Source organism: Trichomycterus rosablanca, chromosome 8 (genome assembly GCF_030014385.1).
Source record: "Trichomycterus rosablanca isolate fTriRos1 chromosome 8, fTriRos1.hap1, whole genome shotgun sequence".
NCBI classification, from domain to species: Eukaryota; Metazoa; Chordata; class Actinopteri; order Siluriformes; family Trichomycteridae; genus Trichomycterus; species Trichomycterus rosablanca.
Genome location: NC_085995.1, coordinates 39,026,319 through 39,043,292, shown reverse-complemented (window position 1 = coordinate 39,043,292; position 16,974 = coordinate 39,026,319). Strand labels below are relative to the sequence as shown.

General features: G+C 39.8%; 2 protein-coding genes across 2 annotated transcripts in view; both read right to left on the bottom strand.

Moving 5' to 3' along the window:
• Positions 1-345: 345 nt before the first annotated feature.
• si:ch211-255i20.3 (transmembrane emp24 domain-containing protein 11) lies at positions 346-4,995 on the bottom strand. Its single transcript, XM_063000175.1, has 5 exons — positions 4,860-4,995; positions 3,532-3,620; positions 3,313-3,438; positions 1,622-1,768; positions 346-495 (listed from the first exon to the last, which is right to left on the bottom strand). The coding sequence occupies exons 1-5, from the start codon at positions 4,993-4,995 to the stop codon at positions 346-348; spliced, it is 648 nt and encodes a 215-aa protein (XP_062856245.1).
• A 5,710-nt stretch (positions 4,996-10,705) lies between these two features.
• spon2b (spondin 2b, extracellular matrix protein) overlaps positions 10,706-16,974 on the bottom strand; it is a 12,180-nt gene continuing 5,911 nt past the window's right edge. The window contains exons 3-6 of the mRNA XM_063000174.1: positions 16,264-16,487; positions 14,038-14,229; positions 13,763-13,952; positions 10,706-11,156 (exon numbers count right to left, since the gene is read on the bottom strand). Coding sequence (XP_062856244.1) covers positions 10,957-11,156; positions 13,763-13,952; positions 14,038-14,229; positions 16,264-16,487 — 806 coding nt within the window. The 3' untranslated portion in view covers positions 10,706-10,956. The remainder of the gene's footprint in view (positions 11,157-13,762; positions 13,953-14,037; positions 14,230-16,263; positions 16,488-16,974) is intronic.

Genomic DNA, 16,974 nt, shown 5'->3' with positions numbered 1-16,974 from the left:
CTTTGTTTGTCCTCCAGGTGGCGTACACTGTCCACTATTCACACCAGAAAACCCTCAAAGGCTGAATTCGTTTAACTTGAGTGGAATCGACTCCCCTGCATCAGAATCGATTTGGTGAATCGACTCTTTTTAAGATGACCTTCGAGCTCAGATTTTAGAGTAGTCATATAAGCATGTAGTATTTGTACAGAAACATGACTTTATTAGGCCACTCAGGTCGAAAACATGGTTAAACACAACATTAATTAATGTTCCATAAGTAGATATTAAAATAAAATGACATTACATGATTATTTATGCTAGCTAGTTTACACCTGCGTTAGCATTAGCTCTATTAGCTAGCTGCTAAACCAACTTCTTTTCAATGAAAAAGTTTTTTAAACTTCTTATTTGCCAGAAACCCACAGTGAGGAGGATGAAAGTTTGGATGATCGCCCACCACAAAACATTTCCGTTTGTTTCCTCACTCATCTGGCGAAAGGTTTCCTCCCGTTCCTGTAAATAAAAAAAATGTATTTAGTCATACAATAGTTAGGCAGTAAGAATACTAGAGAAAGTCTCTCCATGGAGTTTAATGGTTTTAAATGTAATTTACAAATTCTTTTTTATTGTGCTTAGCCTGACTGTACCATAAAAAGTAGTGGTAGTGAGTAAATCTGGGTTCTTTCTGTGTGGAGTTTGCATGTTCTCCCTGTGTTTGTGTGGGTTTCCTCCCACAGTCCAAAGACATGCAGTCAGGAGTCTAGTCTGGAGTTCTAAATTGTCCATGACTGTGTTTGATATTAAACTTGTGAACCGATGAATTTTGTGTTTTGTTTGTTTGTTTATTAGGATTTTAACGTCATGTTTTACACTTTGGTTAGCAACGGTAGTTGCTCATTACACAAAATTCATCACTTCACAAGTTTATATCAAACACAGACTTGGACAATTTAGTATCTCCAATTCACCTCACTTGCATGTCTTTGGACTGTGGGAGGAAACCCACGTGGACACAGGGAGAACATGCAAACTCCACACAGAAAGGACCTGAACCGCTTCACCTGGGGATCAAACCCAGGACCTTCTTGCTGTGAGGCGACAGTGCTACACACTTGTGTAAGCAGTACCACCGTTTCTGTCATGAATGTAACCAAAGTGTGTAAAACATGATGTTAAAATCCTAATAAATACATTATTATAACATACTCTTGTAGCCTCTTAGGAAGCTTACTGAAGCCCTCTGCTTGGGTTTGGCCCTTGGATTGAGAACCACTTACTTGCATTAAAGTAACAATATGAGGAAAAATGTCAAATGTTTAAATCTACAGTGACCCAGAGTTCATAGCTCTAGTTCCATAATTTATTAATGATTAGTGCAAGCTCTAGCCTAGTGGTTAAGGTACTGGACTAGTAATCAGAAGATTGCTGGTTCAAGCCTCACAACTGCCAGGTTGATGCTGTTGGGCCCTTGAGCAAGGCCCTTAGCCCTCAATTGCTCAAACTGTTGACTGTAACTGTAATGTAAGTCGCTTTGGATAAAAGCATCTGCTAAATGCCAAGAATGTAAATGTAAATTAATATGTGCTGTGGTTTTTAGACTGTTTCCTCCTGGTTTGAGTCACGATGCTGTTTTCCTTACCCTCTGGAAGCTCTGTTGCTTGCTGATGTAGTGCATCTGGTCAATCAGGTGTCGCATTCTGTACTCCACTGTTTGAACTGTGTCTTCTGCCTTGACAGCACTGGGATCGATGGTGTGTTCTCCTATCTGCACATCTAGATGCACTTTCTACACATGAGGAGCAGAGTGGTTCGGATTTCATACTGAACAAGTGATGAATCCTATTTAAAATAAAATGATCTACAGAAATGTACAACACACGTGAAACCACACTTAAACACAAAGGAAACGTCCTACTAGCTAACCTAAATAAGATTACAAGCTACAGTAATATTTAAGATGAACAGTATTAGTTGTGTTTTGAACAGTTTACACTTTAGATTGAGTACACTACCTTTGCACTTTTGGCATTTTGGCTAGACAGTCGACATAAAAATATAACTATTCATTTTTAACTCTGTATTTATTTTGGATAGACAGACAGACAGACAGACAGACAGACAGACAGACAGACAGACAGAGAGAGAGAGAGAGAGAGAGAGAGAGAGAGAGAGAGAGAGATAGACAGACAGACAGACAGACAGACAGACAGATAGATAGATTACTTTAATCTCATAAGGAAAGTCAGTTATTACAGCAGCTCCAGATACAATAAAGCAAAAAAGTATAAAAGTATGAAATTATTAAAGTACAAAAGTATTAAGTACAGGAGTATTCAGGTACAAAGTATTTAAGTACACAAGTAATGTAGTTTAATAAATAGAATAAAAAATGTAGTATGTGATAAAAAAAAAACATAAAAAAGTATAATTGCTGTAAATAGTATCAGATTAGACATGTACTATGTACAGTGTAAACTGTTGTACAGTGTTCTCTGTAGTAATTATTTGTAGATGTGTAATGTTGGCTCCCTAAACAGTGCTAGATCATGCTCCATGGATCTATTCTATTTAATTTAGATACATTGTTTGTTGTGTACATTATTTGGTGTGTACATTATTTGTTGTGTACGTTATTTGTCAGCTATCTTCATAAGTTGTTTAATTTTAAAAGCTTCAGTGTGGTAAATTATAAACATACAACAATAAATCAAAATGAAAATAAATTGTAGCAATATTATGTTAATTTAAAATGTATTACAAAATTACAAAAGTATGATTTATTATGGTATCATTTTTGGGAATTGTTTTGGGGTCTTTTTTGGGAAGTTAGAACTACTGTATTAAACATTGTTGATAAAAAAATATTTATGAAAAGTCATTCTTCCTTGGAGTGGAACAAATAGACAGAAAGAAAGATTTTTTTAAATGGCTTTCCACAACAATATTGTGTGTGTTTGTTAAAATTTTGATGAGGCATTGATGTTGAACGAGAACGCCCAGCTCACAATCTAGTCTAGTTTATCCGAAATGTCAGCCATATGGTAAAAATCAGGAGTATAATTTCCTCCACACCAACTACAGCTGCTATATCAGCCGGTTGGGCATCTAAATGGACAAAATTGGTTAATAGCTACTCAGCCTAGCCCTTGAGACATGCACTTGTCAGTGTGCTCTCAGTGCAGGTCCCAAGCCTAGTTAGAAATATGAGGGTTGTATCAGGAAGAGCATCCAACTCAGTCAAAATCACGAAAACCAAAAGAAACCATACATGGTATTCAAGCAGGTGTGAACATATGGAGGATCTATTAGACTTTATATAATGTGGCTCACCAGTCGCTCTCTTGAAAACACTGAGAATCTGGTGGAGTTTGATTTCATGCACAGGAAATGCTGACCAGAGGTGTGAGAGGTGAAGGTGAACTTTCCATATTTGCCAAAACGTTTCATTAACAAAACCTGCAAACAATGTACAACATGAGGGTTTGACTAAATGGTATCAGGTAGCAGAAAGCAAGTTGTGAAACATGAAATAAATATATTGAGTAAAACCTCATAGTTTGGGTCTTTAACAGTGACGGTTAAGCCGAGGTGTGGTGAGTTGTCCTGCTTATTACTCCAGTGCTCTAGTAAGAAATATCCTGTAGAGAAAAGAGAATTCAGGGTTACGTTTTATATATAGGTCTGTTTTGTCAATACTATAAAGACAGATCTGTCAAATGCCATCTGTCCAGTCCACATGGGCAACTTTTGTTCCCTTTAACGTCTATTTTTTACATTAATAATCTCTGTTTTTAACAGAATGTGGTACATTTCTGTGGGAAATAAGGAATTACCAATAGAATTATGTTACAGTATGTTTGGGTGGCTTTGAACAAATGTCACCCCCTTTCAGCTTTACCTTCCGTTAACGATTTCATTTTGTCTCTCTTTACGAAGCCACAGTTTTATAATACAGTGGTACCTTGAAACTTGACGTCAGTTAGTTCTGGGAGTGGCATTGAGTTTAAAAGAAGTTGAGTTTTAAAGGCGTTGAGTTTTAAGGTATTTTTTCCCATAAGGACGTATGGGGAACCTGTTAATGCGCCCATGGTCTCGTGGAACTGCAGATATTTTAGTCTCATGTAAAATAATGAGGTTGTTTTTAACACTTATACACTGAAAATAACACAAGTATAATTTAAAAATCAATAAAAAATACAATAAAACCTGCACTTTAGCTTTACTTCTTTATTGTTTCCTTATGCTTCTTAATCATGGAGAGAGCTTATGAGCAGTAATAATGAAGAGAAGTTTAGTGCTCCTGTCTCCTTCTTTTACTACATTAAACCACGTTAAGCTTTATTTTGAACCAGAAGCGTTTTAGACTCTGGGAGAAGCTGATTCTGATTCTCACCATCTCTCAGAAGCTCGAGCTGTAACACAAGTTTAAAAGTGAAACAGGGAGGAAAATCCAGATGAACACAGATACATGTGGAGCTGTAACCCTGGATCTGACGCTTATTCCACACTAATGCAGATTCAGCTCATATTCACACATTGATGATGTTTTACCGCACCACTTAAGCTGAGCGCTGAACAAAGCGACAGTCGCACACACGTCGAGTATATGGGAAACGTTAAGTTTAATGGTACAACTTTCTTAACGAAGGGCGTCGACACTGTAGGGTGTATCACCCAACTTCACAATAGTTTGACCTTCATTCTTTAAGGAATTATTTAATGCATCATGAAACCATTAAAAGGAATATTACAAAGATGTTAGTAATTATCTGCTGCAAATTATAAATTGTATTTGGATAAATAATCTACACTGAATGTCATAAATAGCTAGTAACAACATTAGCGTAGAGATTTAAAGCAGCATGCTGTAGCCTCACCTGTAACAAGGGTGTCGTCTGGAATCTCCTCGATGATACACTTTTCCGTCTGCTCCGCCAAATCGAAGTACATAGCAGAAACTGAGGCAAATAAGCACAGGCCTAGAATTACAAGACCAGTCCAGTTTAAATTCATTGTAGTAACCGTAGTCATCGATCTAAAAAAGAGGAGTTCTGTTAATGTACAGGATGGATGTGTGTAGTGGCTGAAAGTCAGATTTCAGTGTGTGAAATGTCCAGCTGCACTTTTCTGAGATACTCAAACAAGGTTAGAAGGAAAGCTTGATAAGATCACAGCAGCTACACAAAGATGTTGATAAAGAACCAAAATAGGTAACCTATTAGTTTTATTAGGACCATTTAAAATAAAAACACAGCCAGTTAGGTTAATTTAACTTTTATTTTAAAGGTAATAAATGTGCCTCACAAGTGTGTGCAAACTTTTAATGCCATATTGTTTATAGGATTTTAAAGATTCCTGCAGCAGTTCTTTTTTCTGTGATAGAATAATTAAGCACAACCACATCTTTCACAGTTATCTTTGTACTTGTGTTTAATATAATTAGTTCTTGTGTTTGATATAATAATAGTTTAATTTTAAATCAAAATCTACATATTACGTTTTTTATTTCTTGGCACATAACAGGCGTGTACTTGGTCAGTCGTTCCACCAGGGGGCATTAGTTCATCAAACAGTACATGCACTCAGTTAAATTTACTCTATTTTATATTAAATTACTTTGCTGTTATTGATATCGCATTTTATATTGTTTGTTTGTTTATTAGGATTTTTTTACTCTTCGGTTACATTCATGACAGGAACGGTAGTTACTCATTACACAAGGTTCAATAATTCTCAAGGTGATATCAATCACAGTCATCACGTCCATGTCTTTGGATTGTGGGAGAAAACCGGAGCACCCGGAGGAAACCCACGCAGACACAGGGAGAACATGCAAACTACACACAGAAAGGACCCGGACTGCCTCACCTGGGGATCGAACCCAGGACCTTCTTGCTGTGAGGCGACAGTGCTACTCACTTAGCCACCGTGCCGCCCCACTTTATATTGACTTTTTATGATGCTGCACTAGTCTGGACGCTCGGTACAAACAGTTTATGTGACTATATGTTTTATTTATCATGATCATGATATTTTCCTTATTTTATAAATATGACTTCAATTCGCACTTCAATATTCATTATTTTTAGCCCTTGGACAGAGAGCCATACCATCTCAGGGCATCATACAACCACCAATAGAACTTTAGAAGACCTCTCTCATGGAAATGATACAGTATTTCAAACAACTCTCTAGAGAACATGTAATAAAGTCAGCAGGTAATGTGATAAAAAATATATATTTTAATATGTTTGACAAGCAATTAGCCACAATTAATTAGTATGAGTCTGCAGCAGTACCATACACCATAATACATTTCCTTCTTTTTATATAAAATGTATCTACCAGAAACAACAATAACTCTCATATTTCTCTATTATTTCCTTCTTTATTTCAGTAGTGTTGTATTTTGTAGGTGTAATTTCACGAAATAAAGAATACTTTACTGAGCCGAATTCCTTCTTCTCTCTCACTCACTGTCCCCTCTGTCTGATACACAGTGACACCTACTGGCAGGAGTAATTATACAACAACAAATAGTAATAGATTCATTTTCTTAACACTGCGCTTTCTCTGCACCTTCTTTTGGGACATTTTAATATTGAATTTTACAAAATATAAAGAAAACACTGAAAAAAACACCGCCCGCTGTCCGAATGTTCGCTCACTGTATATATATATAGAGAGAGAGAGATGGTTGGAGTCAACTTGTTCGTGACGTCACGTGAAATGTTTGTATGGTAAACTGTTCGTAACTCAAGGGTCTACTGTATATTTTTGTAAAGTATGTTAAACAACTGATGTAGTAATTTACTTAAAGCACACTTTTAATACATTATACAAATGTTTACTTAAGTGTATTTTTTTTTACTTTTTTTTACCTTAGTTACTTCCAGGATGAATATAAGAAAACTTAAGTATACTTATCTTCAATAGGCTATAGTGCACTAAAGCGTATTATTGTCACACTAATGATCAATACACTTAAAGAGTGCTAATTATACTGTAATTGGTTGGTAAACATGGAGTTAAAAACACATGCAGTAGTATACTTAAGTTGAATTAAATAAACTTAAAATAGCCTCAATTTAGTACAGTTTAGTACACTTAATACAGTAAAAGTTGAGCTTTTGTATTATTTTTGTACAACTAAAGTATATTAAGTACAAAAATAGTTGTTCCATTTTAGCACTCTTTAAGTATTTTTAAAGTACTCTTTATAGTGACAATAATACACTTTAGTGCACTTTAGCATAATGAAGATTAGTGTACTTAAGTCTACTTTGTTCACCAGGGAGGTCATCAGGACCCAGGTGTTATACAGTTTTAATTTGTACCACAAATTCACAATCATGATGACTGACAACTGAGCTAAAGTAAGTAAACAACTGCAGACAGCGCTAAACAACTACTAATGTCCAGTTCTGTTCATCATATATATATATACAGTATATACAGTATATATATATACAGTATATACAGTATATACTGTATATATATATATATATATATATATATATATATATATATATATACAGTGTATCACAAAAGTGAGTACACCCCTCACATTTCTGCAGATATTTAAGTATATCTTTTCATGGGACAACACTGACAAAATGACACTTTGACACAATGAAAAGTAGTCTGTGTGCAGCTTATATAACAGTGTAAATTTATTCTTCCCTCAAAATAACTCAATATCCAGCCATTAATGTCTAAACCACCGGCAACAAAAGTGAGTACACCCCTAAGAGACTACACCCCTAAATGTCCAAATTGAGCACTGCTTGTCATTTTCCCTCCAAAATGTCATGTGATTTGTTAGTGTTACTAGGTCTCAGGTGTGCATAGGGAGCAGGTGTGTTCAATTTTGTAGTACAGCTCTCACACTCTCTCATACTGGTAACTGAAAGTTCCAATATGGCACCTCATGGCAAAGAACTCTCTGAGGATCTTAAAAGACGAATTGTTGCGCTACATGAAGATGGCCAAGGCTACAAGAAGATTGCCAACACCCTGAAACTGAGCTGCAGCACAGTGGCCAAGATCATCCAGCGTTTTAAAAGAGCAGGGTCCACTCAGAACAGACCTCGCGTTGGTCGTCCAAAGAAGCTGAGTGCACGTGCTCAGCATCACATCCAACTGCTGTCTTTGAAAGATAGGCACAGGAGTGCTGTCAGCATTGGTGCAGAGATTGAAAAGGTGGGGGGTCAGCCTGTCAGTGCTCAGACCATACGCCGCACACTACATCAAATTGGTCTGCATGGCTGTCACCCCAGAAGGAAGCCTCTTCTGAAGTCTCTACACAAGAAAGCCCACAAACAGTTTGCTGAAGACATGTCAACAAAGGACATGGATTACTGGAACCATGTCCTATGGTCTGATGAGACCAAGATTAATTTGTTTGGTTCAGATGGTCTCAAGCATGTGTGGCGGCAATCAGGTGAGGAGTACAAAGATAAGTGTGTCATGCCTACAGTCAAGCATGGTGGTGGGAATGCCATGGTCTGGGGCTGCATGAGTGCAGCAGGTGTTGGGGAGTTACATTTCATTGAGGGACACATGAACTCCAATATGTACTGTGAAATACTGAAGCAGAGCATGATCCCCTACCTCCGGAAACTGGGTCGCAGGGCAGTGTTCCAGCATGATAATGACCCCAAACACACCTCTAAGACGACCACTGCTTTATTGAAGAGGCTGAGGGTAAAGGTGATGGACTGGCCAAGCATGTCTCCAGACCTAAACCCAATAGAACATCTTTGGGGCATCCTCAAGCGGAAGGTGGAGGAGCGCAAAGTCTCGAATATCCGCCAGCTCCGTGATGTCGTCATGGAGGAGTGGAAAAGCATTCCAGTGGCAACCTGTGAAGCTCTGGTAAACTCCATGCCCAGGAGAGTTAAGGCAGTTCTGGGAAATAATGGTGGCCACACAAAATATTGACACTTCAGGAACTTTCACTAAGGGGTGTACTCACTTTTGTTGCCGGTGGTTTAGACATTAATGGCTGTATATTGAGTTATTTTGAGGGAAGAATAAATTTACACTGTTATATAAGCTGCACACAGACTACTTTTCATTGTGTCAAAGTGTCATTTTGTCAGTGTTGTCCCATGAAAAGATATACTTAAATATCTGCAGAAATGTGAGGGGTGTACTCACTTTTGTGATACACTGTATATACGTATATATACAGAACAATATGTGCCAAGCAGGGCTGGGTTTCTCAAAGACACAGCAGCAAAGATCATCATTAAATGGCAGAGTGAGCATCATAAGAAACACTCTCTCAGTTATTAAAGAGAATCAATCTTTGCTCTGCAATACTTTTGAAAACTGGGTCTAAAACAAGTCATTAAAGTTTTTATTTAGTCTTTAATGATAATAACTGTCTCAAGGAGAGTGCAAACCTTTTGATTTTTAAAGGGAAAACAAATGAAACACAGTTTAATCTGCAATTTGGACACTTTAATAATTTAAGTGATGCTCAGGTGGCACAGCGGTAAAGCACGAGGGATATTCAAAAAGTTTTCGCACTTTTATATTTCGGTTATAAGCGGTGAGGGTGGGAGGAGGAGTAATCGGTCGTGTCTGAGAGGCTGAGAGACACTTATAGTCCGGATTTAGCTCCATCTGATTTCCACTTTTTTTGGACGCTCAAAGAGGCTTTAAGGGGAAGAAGATTTTCATGTGATGACGATGTGAAAGCAGCGCTGCATCAGTGGCTACACGCTCAAACCAAATACATTTTTTGCTGACGGCATTAAAAAGTTGGTACGACGCTAAAAAAAATTCATGTAATTTGTTTTTGAAATTCTTAATAAACAGAGTTAAAAAAAAGTGTGGAAACTTTTTGAAGAACCCTCAAATATTTGCAGCATTTAGCAGAAGCTTTTATCCAAAGCGACTGAAGGTTAGGGGCCTTGCCGTGGCAACTAATGCCTAGTTCACACTACCCGATTTTTGGCCTGATTTTTGCTCGCCGACTGAGGAGAGATATCTAGCATGTTGAATATCTGGATCAGTCGGTTGCGACTGGCAATGATATAGTTTCTATCAGAATACATCGGCACACACACAAGCTTTACAGTATCTGTGAACTTATCGTCCACGCCAAACCATAATACCCACGATGCATTACTAAAAAAAATATCTATTAACCTCCAACTCGCTACAGAACAGAACAATCCCTGCTGGTCACGTTGCCAAATCCACTCAGATTCATTTATTTTTCTCTTTGATTTTATGCTGCACATCTGCGCACAAACAACTTTGATCGCTCGCTACTTGTTGACGTGCATTTTTTGGATGTGGTATCATTAAACCCCTCGTCACTTTCCCTCACGTTTCTTTTCATGACAAAAAGAAAATTGGGAGACCAGAGAAGCTCGCCTGCGATTCCAGTTGGTGATGGATGGTGTAGTGTGTGACCCCCTATCGCCGATCAGTCGTGTAGTGTGAAAGCCACACCGACCTGAAAGACTCCCGATTACAAGAGATCCAGTCGTGTAGTTTGAACTGTACAGCGACCTGACGACTTGGAAAGTCGTGTATTGTGAACTTGGCATAATAGTTTTTACTAGTAGGATTACTAGGATGACTAGGATTACTAGTCCAGTACCTTAATTGCTGAGGTTCTGCCCTGTTAGTGATTTATAACCAGCTTCATGAGCAGTCTAAAAATATAAAGAATAAACACGTGGTCCCAAACGTTTGTGGTCCGTTGGCTTTTATTAGTCAGATAAATTAAATTAACACCAGACTGTAATAAAGCACTTAACTAGCATTCCATATGTGAGTCATTTACATTAGCTATCATTCTAGCCTCCTTAATTACATTTCTGAGTGGAAATATGTGTTCTAGTCATTTTGCTGTGATGTTTGTTGGATCTTTTTATTGAAAACGTCCTTTTCAGCCTGCGGTCCGAACCAGACTGAGCTCGGAGAGAGATGTAGAGATGGTAGTGATAGACGTCATGGAGTAGATCCTCCCTCACAGTTGTCAGGAACACAGGCTCTCTCCTCCTCGAGAGGCGGGCATGCCGCACCGTTGTTAGCCGGCTGTATGTGAATGTAGCGGGTTCGATATCTCACGCCTTTTTTATTCTCCTCGCACTGACCTTTGCACAAACCCCACGGTGACCAGGCGGACACCTCGCAGTCCAGAGGCGTATCTGGGGACGAAGTGAGGAAACATTTACACACAAACTTTGATTCCCTTACAGAAAATAATGTGGTGTATTAATTATTCACAAAATATGATCAGGTAAATTACAAACCACTGTATTCTGATGGACATTAGGACGGATCGGGGCAGAACATTATATTTGCTGTCAGTACGATCAATAAACATTCATTGATTACTTTAAGCTACACTTACAGTATATCATACAAGTGAACTTAGTGGGTATACAATTACTGGCTGTTGTAGCTCGTCTGTTGCTCTAGATACTATGGGTCTGTCCGAAAACCTAGCTCTCTCTCTACATAGACACATTTTACGTCATCCTACACTCCCGAGAAGAGGGCGTGTCTAAATTCTTACATTCCTTACAATGCTCCTACTGAGGCGCCTTAATTCTGAGTGATGATCTGACTGAATGACGAGGGAGCGTCCGACGCCTCCTCAGCGCTGAAGGCAATCCCAGCATTCAGTGCGGCACGACTTTTCTCACAAAAAAATTACAAATATGACGAATGAATGCGGAGCAACCAACGGAGTTCTTTTCAAATGTAAATAAATTCTCGTTGATGCTTAATCTGTATAAAGGTGTAATTATATAAGTGTTGTTTATTTGTAAATTCAGGCTCATCAGGGACAGTTTAAGCGTTTTCAATACCCAGAGGGAGACGTTAGCTGGTGTGCTAGCGGGTTGTGCCACCTCAGCCCATCAGTAGTGCGTCTAAATAATCTGCCTTTATGACTTTGATGTTTTATTAGAATCCTCTCTACTGAGGCAGCTGATCAGGTAGGTAGTAGGCAGCAAGGCAGCTCACTAGGTTTTCAGACAGACCCTATGACGCCCGACTGCCCCCCATTTATCAATCTCCCCATCTGGGATCTTAGGATCCTTACTGATCAGGCTTTATTTGGGAGGTGGACCATTCTCAGCACTGTAATGATTAGGTAGTGTGTGTTGTCTGGTATGAGTGTAGCAGGTGCAGCAGTGTTGTTGGGATTTTTAAACACCTCACTGTAAATGCTGGGAGGAGAAAAGCGCCCCAATCAAAAATATAAAGCCAACAGCGTCCTCACATTTTCAGCAGATGCTTTTATCCAAAGCGACAATGTACAATCTAAGCAACTGAGGGTTAAGGGCCTTGCTCAAAGGCCCAACAGCAGCAACCTGGCAGTTTTGGGGCTTGAACCAGCAACCTTCTGATTACTAGCCCAGTAACTTAACCGCTAGGCTACAACTGCCTTCCAATTATCGATCAACAAGGACCATCATAGGATCCTTACTGATCAGGCTTTATTTGGGTGGTGGACCATTCTCAGCACTGTAATGATGATCAGGTGGTAATAACATGGTAATGTATGTTGTTCTGGAATGAGTGTAGCAGGTGCAGCAGTATTGTTGGAATTTTTAAACACTCCACTGTCAATGCTGGAAAGCGCCTTAATCAAAAATATAAAGCCAACAGCATCCTAAGATCTAAAAATAAAATAATATTCACATTTTTATCAGACACTTTTATTCAAAGCGACAATGTACAATCTACTCAAATGAGGGTTAAGGGCCTTGCTTAAGGGCCCAACAGTGTCAACCTGGCAGGGGTGGGGCTTGAACCAGCAACCTTCTGATTACTAGTCCAGGACCTTAGCCGCTAGGCTACAACTCCCTTCCAATTATCAATCAACAAGGACCACCATATGGGAGGTGGACCATTCTCAGCACTGTAATGGCGATCACATTGTAGTGTGTGTTGTTCTAATATGAGTGTAGCAGGTGCAGCAGTGTTGCTGGGATTATTAAACACCCCACTGTCAACGCTGGAAGGAAAAAAGCGTCCCAATCAAAAGCAACTGAGGGTTAAAGGCCTTGCTGAAGGGCCCAACAATGGCAACCTGGCAGTGGTGGGGCTTGAACCAGCAACCTTCTGATTACTAGTCCAGTACCTGTACAACTGTCCTTGTAAATAAGAAAGCTAGTACATTTAAACAGTATTTTAAATATTCAGTTCGCTCTCCTCAGTCGGGGCTGGGGTCAGCACCAGCAGAAAGGAAGCATAACGCAATTGGGTAAAAATTGGACGCCTTAAAAATCGGGTTGCTTTTCTTTTAAAAGTTACAGACGTCCTTCCAAAACACGGTGAACTAGAAACGTGTTTCTGAGGAGCTTCCAGGAGTCACAACATTGTAAAACGCTGATCACTATCACATACTGAGGTTTCCTAGAAGTAGAAAAACAGAGAGCTGGAACGTGGAGATAAAAGCAGGACTGGACTTGACATTAACTTTTTGTTTCCATAATAAACTTCAATCTTCCGAGTGTGTCGACCCCCATAATCTTGTTTGAGTTTGTTGTTTCGGTCGCTGTGGAGATGAATAAAAGCCCACACTGGATAACAACGACTTTTCTCAGACATCTAAAGCCGGTATGGAGCGTAAATGCGCTTTCGGTTGCTTTGGGCATGTTTAAGGTGGAATCTTTTGAAGGTACGTATTTTCATGATTGCAGGGTTTTGGTATTTGTGTTTGGGATGTGGGGGGTTACTCTGTGTTTATCTAGGTTGAAGTCATACCAAAAACTGGGTAATAAAGGATTTGCAAACTTACTGATGAGAGACTCTATTTCGTCTATTTCGTTGCCGGTGGGTATCAGGTTCGACTGCGTGTGCTCGATGGGAAGACTAAAGACCAGTTTGCTCTTGATCCTGGTGAGCATCAGCTTGGCGATCGGAGGGAGATGTTTCAGTCGTGGATAGTAGAACGAGTTGGCCGGGTGGCTCGGAAACGATGATGTGATCTAGACAAGGCAAGAACTCATTTCAAAAGCTGAGAAACACTGTGATGCTGTGATTGCGTACTGTGATGATCAGATTTAGGATTACCTGCATGATTTGATCCTGAGGAATGGTCTCATATTTGGGTGAAGAAAAGGTGAAGCCACTGTCTGTGCCAGCATCATAGGGGTACAGATCCAGACTTATGTTTTCTTTCCACTGGTCTCCTTCACACAGATTCAGACTGTCGACCCCGACGAACCAGTCGGGGCTCGGAACGAGACGCACGATGAACGACAACTGCAAAAGGTGTTCAGGGTTTAGTTAAGGGTGGTACTTTTAAAAACACACATTCACACACACTTACACTGATCAGCCATAACATTAAAACCACCTCCTTGTTTCTACACTCAGTGTCCATTTTATCAGCTCCACTTACCATATAGAAGCACTTTGTAGTTCTACAATTACTCACTGTAGTCCATCTGTTTCTCTGCATGCTTTGTTAGCCCCCTTTCACCCTGTTCTTCAATGGTCAGGACCCCCACAGGACCACCACAGAGCAGGTATTATTTAGGTGATGGATCATTCTCAGCACTGCAGTGACTCTGACATGGTGGTGGTGTGTTAGTGTGTGTTGTGCTGGTATGAGTGGATCAGAAACAGCAGCGCTGCTGGAGTTTTTAAACACCGTGTCCACTCACTGTCCACTCTATTACACACTCCTACCTAGTTGGTCCACCTTGTAGATGTAAAGTCAGAGACGATGTAAAGTCTCTCATCTATTGCTGCTGTTTGAGTCGGTCATCTTCTAGACCTTCATCAGTGGTCACAGGATGATGCCCATGGGGCGCTGTTGGCTGGATATTTTTGGTTGGTGGACGATTCTCAGTCCAGCAGTGAAAGTGAGGTGTTTAACCCTTTGATGCACAAGCTAAGCAAACCCCTTCTAATGCACAACATGGGTCAAAAATGACCCATATTCATCCATTCAAGAATATTTTCATATGCACATTTGTCTGTTATTCATGTATTCGCTGTCTTAGCTAATAAAAGCTATCTATACTAGCATATGTAAACAGCTAGCAAGCAAATAATATTGGACATATTCAAGATTCAAGAGCCTAATCTTTGGTTGTCTTTCAAAAGATCAGTAAATATGTTTTTGACTACAAACACTTACAGATGTCAGTAGTTTCTGTCAAATTCCGTAGTAAATACATAAGGGTCATTTTTGACCCATGTTGTGCATTAGAAGGGTAGTGATACAAAAATGATTTTTATTAAAAAAGCAAAAAATATAAAACTGAAATAAGGATTTGTGATGATCAAAAACAAGTTAATTGAAAAATTCATGGAAACTTGTATGACGGAATTTATTGCAAAGAAATAGAAAATAAAAACTCAGTTGGGTCACTTTTGACCCAGGTTGTGCATCAAAGGGTTAAAAACTCCAGCAGCGCTGCTGTGTCTGATCCACTCATACCAGCACAACACACACTAACACACCACCACCATGTCAGTGTCACTGCAGTGCTGAGAATGATCCACCACCCAAATAATACCTGCTCTGTGGTGGTCCTGACCATTGAAGAACAGCATAAAAGGGAGCTAACAAAGCATGCAGATGCAGACAAACAGATGGACTACAGTCAGTAATTGTAGAATTACAAAGTGCTTCTATATGGTAAGTGGAGCTGATAAAATGGACAGTGAGTGTAGAAACAAGGAGGTGGTTTTAATGTTATGGCTGATCGGTATACATTGTTGAGCTCTATCCATTTTTATGGTAGGGTGGATCTCGTAATTTTTGTTGGTGGTATAAGTTTCCCATTCTTTTTGCCAGGCTGCTGTGGTGCATGCTTTTATAACTGGTTTGAGATCGGATGGTGGGTAGGGGCATTGTTGCGGCTGCAGTGTCATGGGATTCAGCAGAACTTTATATGGGAGAAAGTAAATGCAACTCTGATCCTTTCCATTAAAACAAGCGATCCGATGATTTTCAGCGAGAAGCAAGCAAGTTTTAGTTCTAAACTCTGAAAGTCATATCAATATTTCAAAGACTCAACTGATTATATTGAGCAATTGAGAGATAGGAGCCTTGCTCAGGGGCCCAACAGTGTCAACATAGGTGATGGTGGGGTTTAAACCTGCGAGCTTCTGATTGCTAGTCCAGTACCTAAACCGCTGAGCCACCAATGCCTGATGATTAAATCATTTGTCAACCATGCAAAGTAGTATAATTGTCACCAGTGCTCCCAGACTTTTGAGCCCCAGTGTATTTGCCCTTAAAATGAATTCACATAACACACACTATCCCAGATCTGAACTTACAAGGTTGTGCCTGGCATAGACCTCAAACTCCGTGCTGGTCTGGCCCGTCCCTCCGAGCACAGCTGGGCTGGAAAAGAGACCGTACACACTTTGGATACGCTCTCCAGCTGCCTCCACTTCCTTAATCAGGGTCCAGGCTTCTCCTTTCTCTGAGAACTCTCTCACCCCGTTACTGGCGTAAAGGTTCTCTTGCCAGATGTGGTAGTCTGAGCTGTGAGTAACACCTAAACGGAGAGAAATACTTATATACACACTGATCAGCCATAACATTAAAACCACCTCCTTGTTTCTACACTCACTGTCCATTTTATCAGCTCCACTTACCATATAGAAGCACTTTGTACTTCTACAATTACTGACTGTAGTCCATCTGTTTCTCTACATACTTTTTTAACCTGCTTTCACCCTGTTCTTCAATGGTCAGGTGGTGGATCATTCTCAGCACTGCAGGGACATGGTGGTGGTGTGTTAGTGTGTGTTGTGCTGGTATGAGTGGATCAGACACCGCAGCGCTGCTGGAGTTTTTAAACACCTCACTGTCACTGCTGGACTGAGAATAGTCCATCAACCAAAAACATCCAGCCAACAGCACCCCGTGGGCAGCGTCCTGTGACCACCGATGAAGGTCTAGAAGATGACCGACTCAAACAGCAGCAATAGATGAGCGATCGTCTCTGACTTTACATCTACAAGGTGGACCAACTAGGTAGG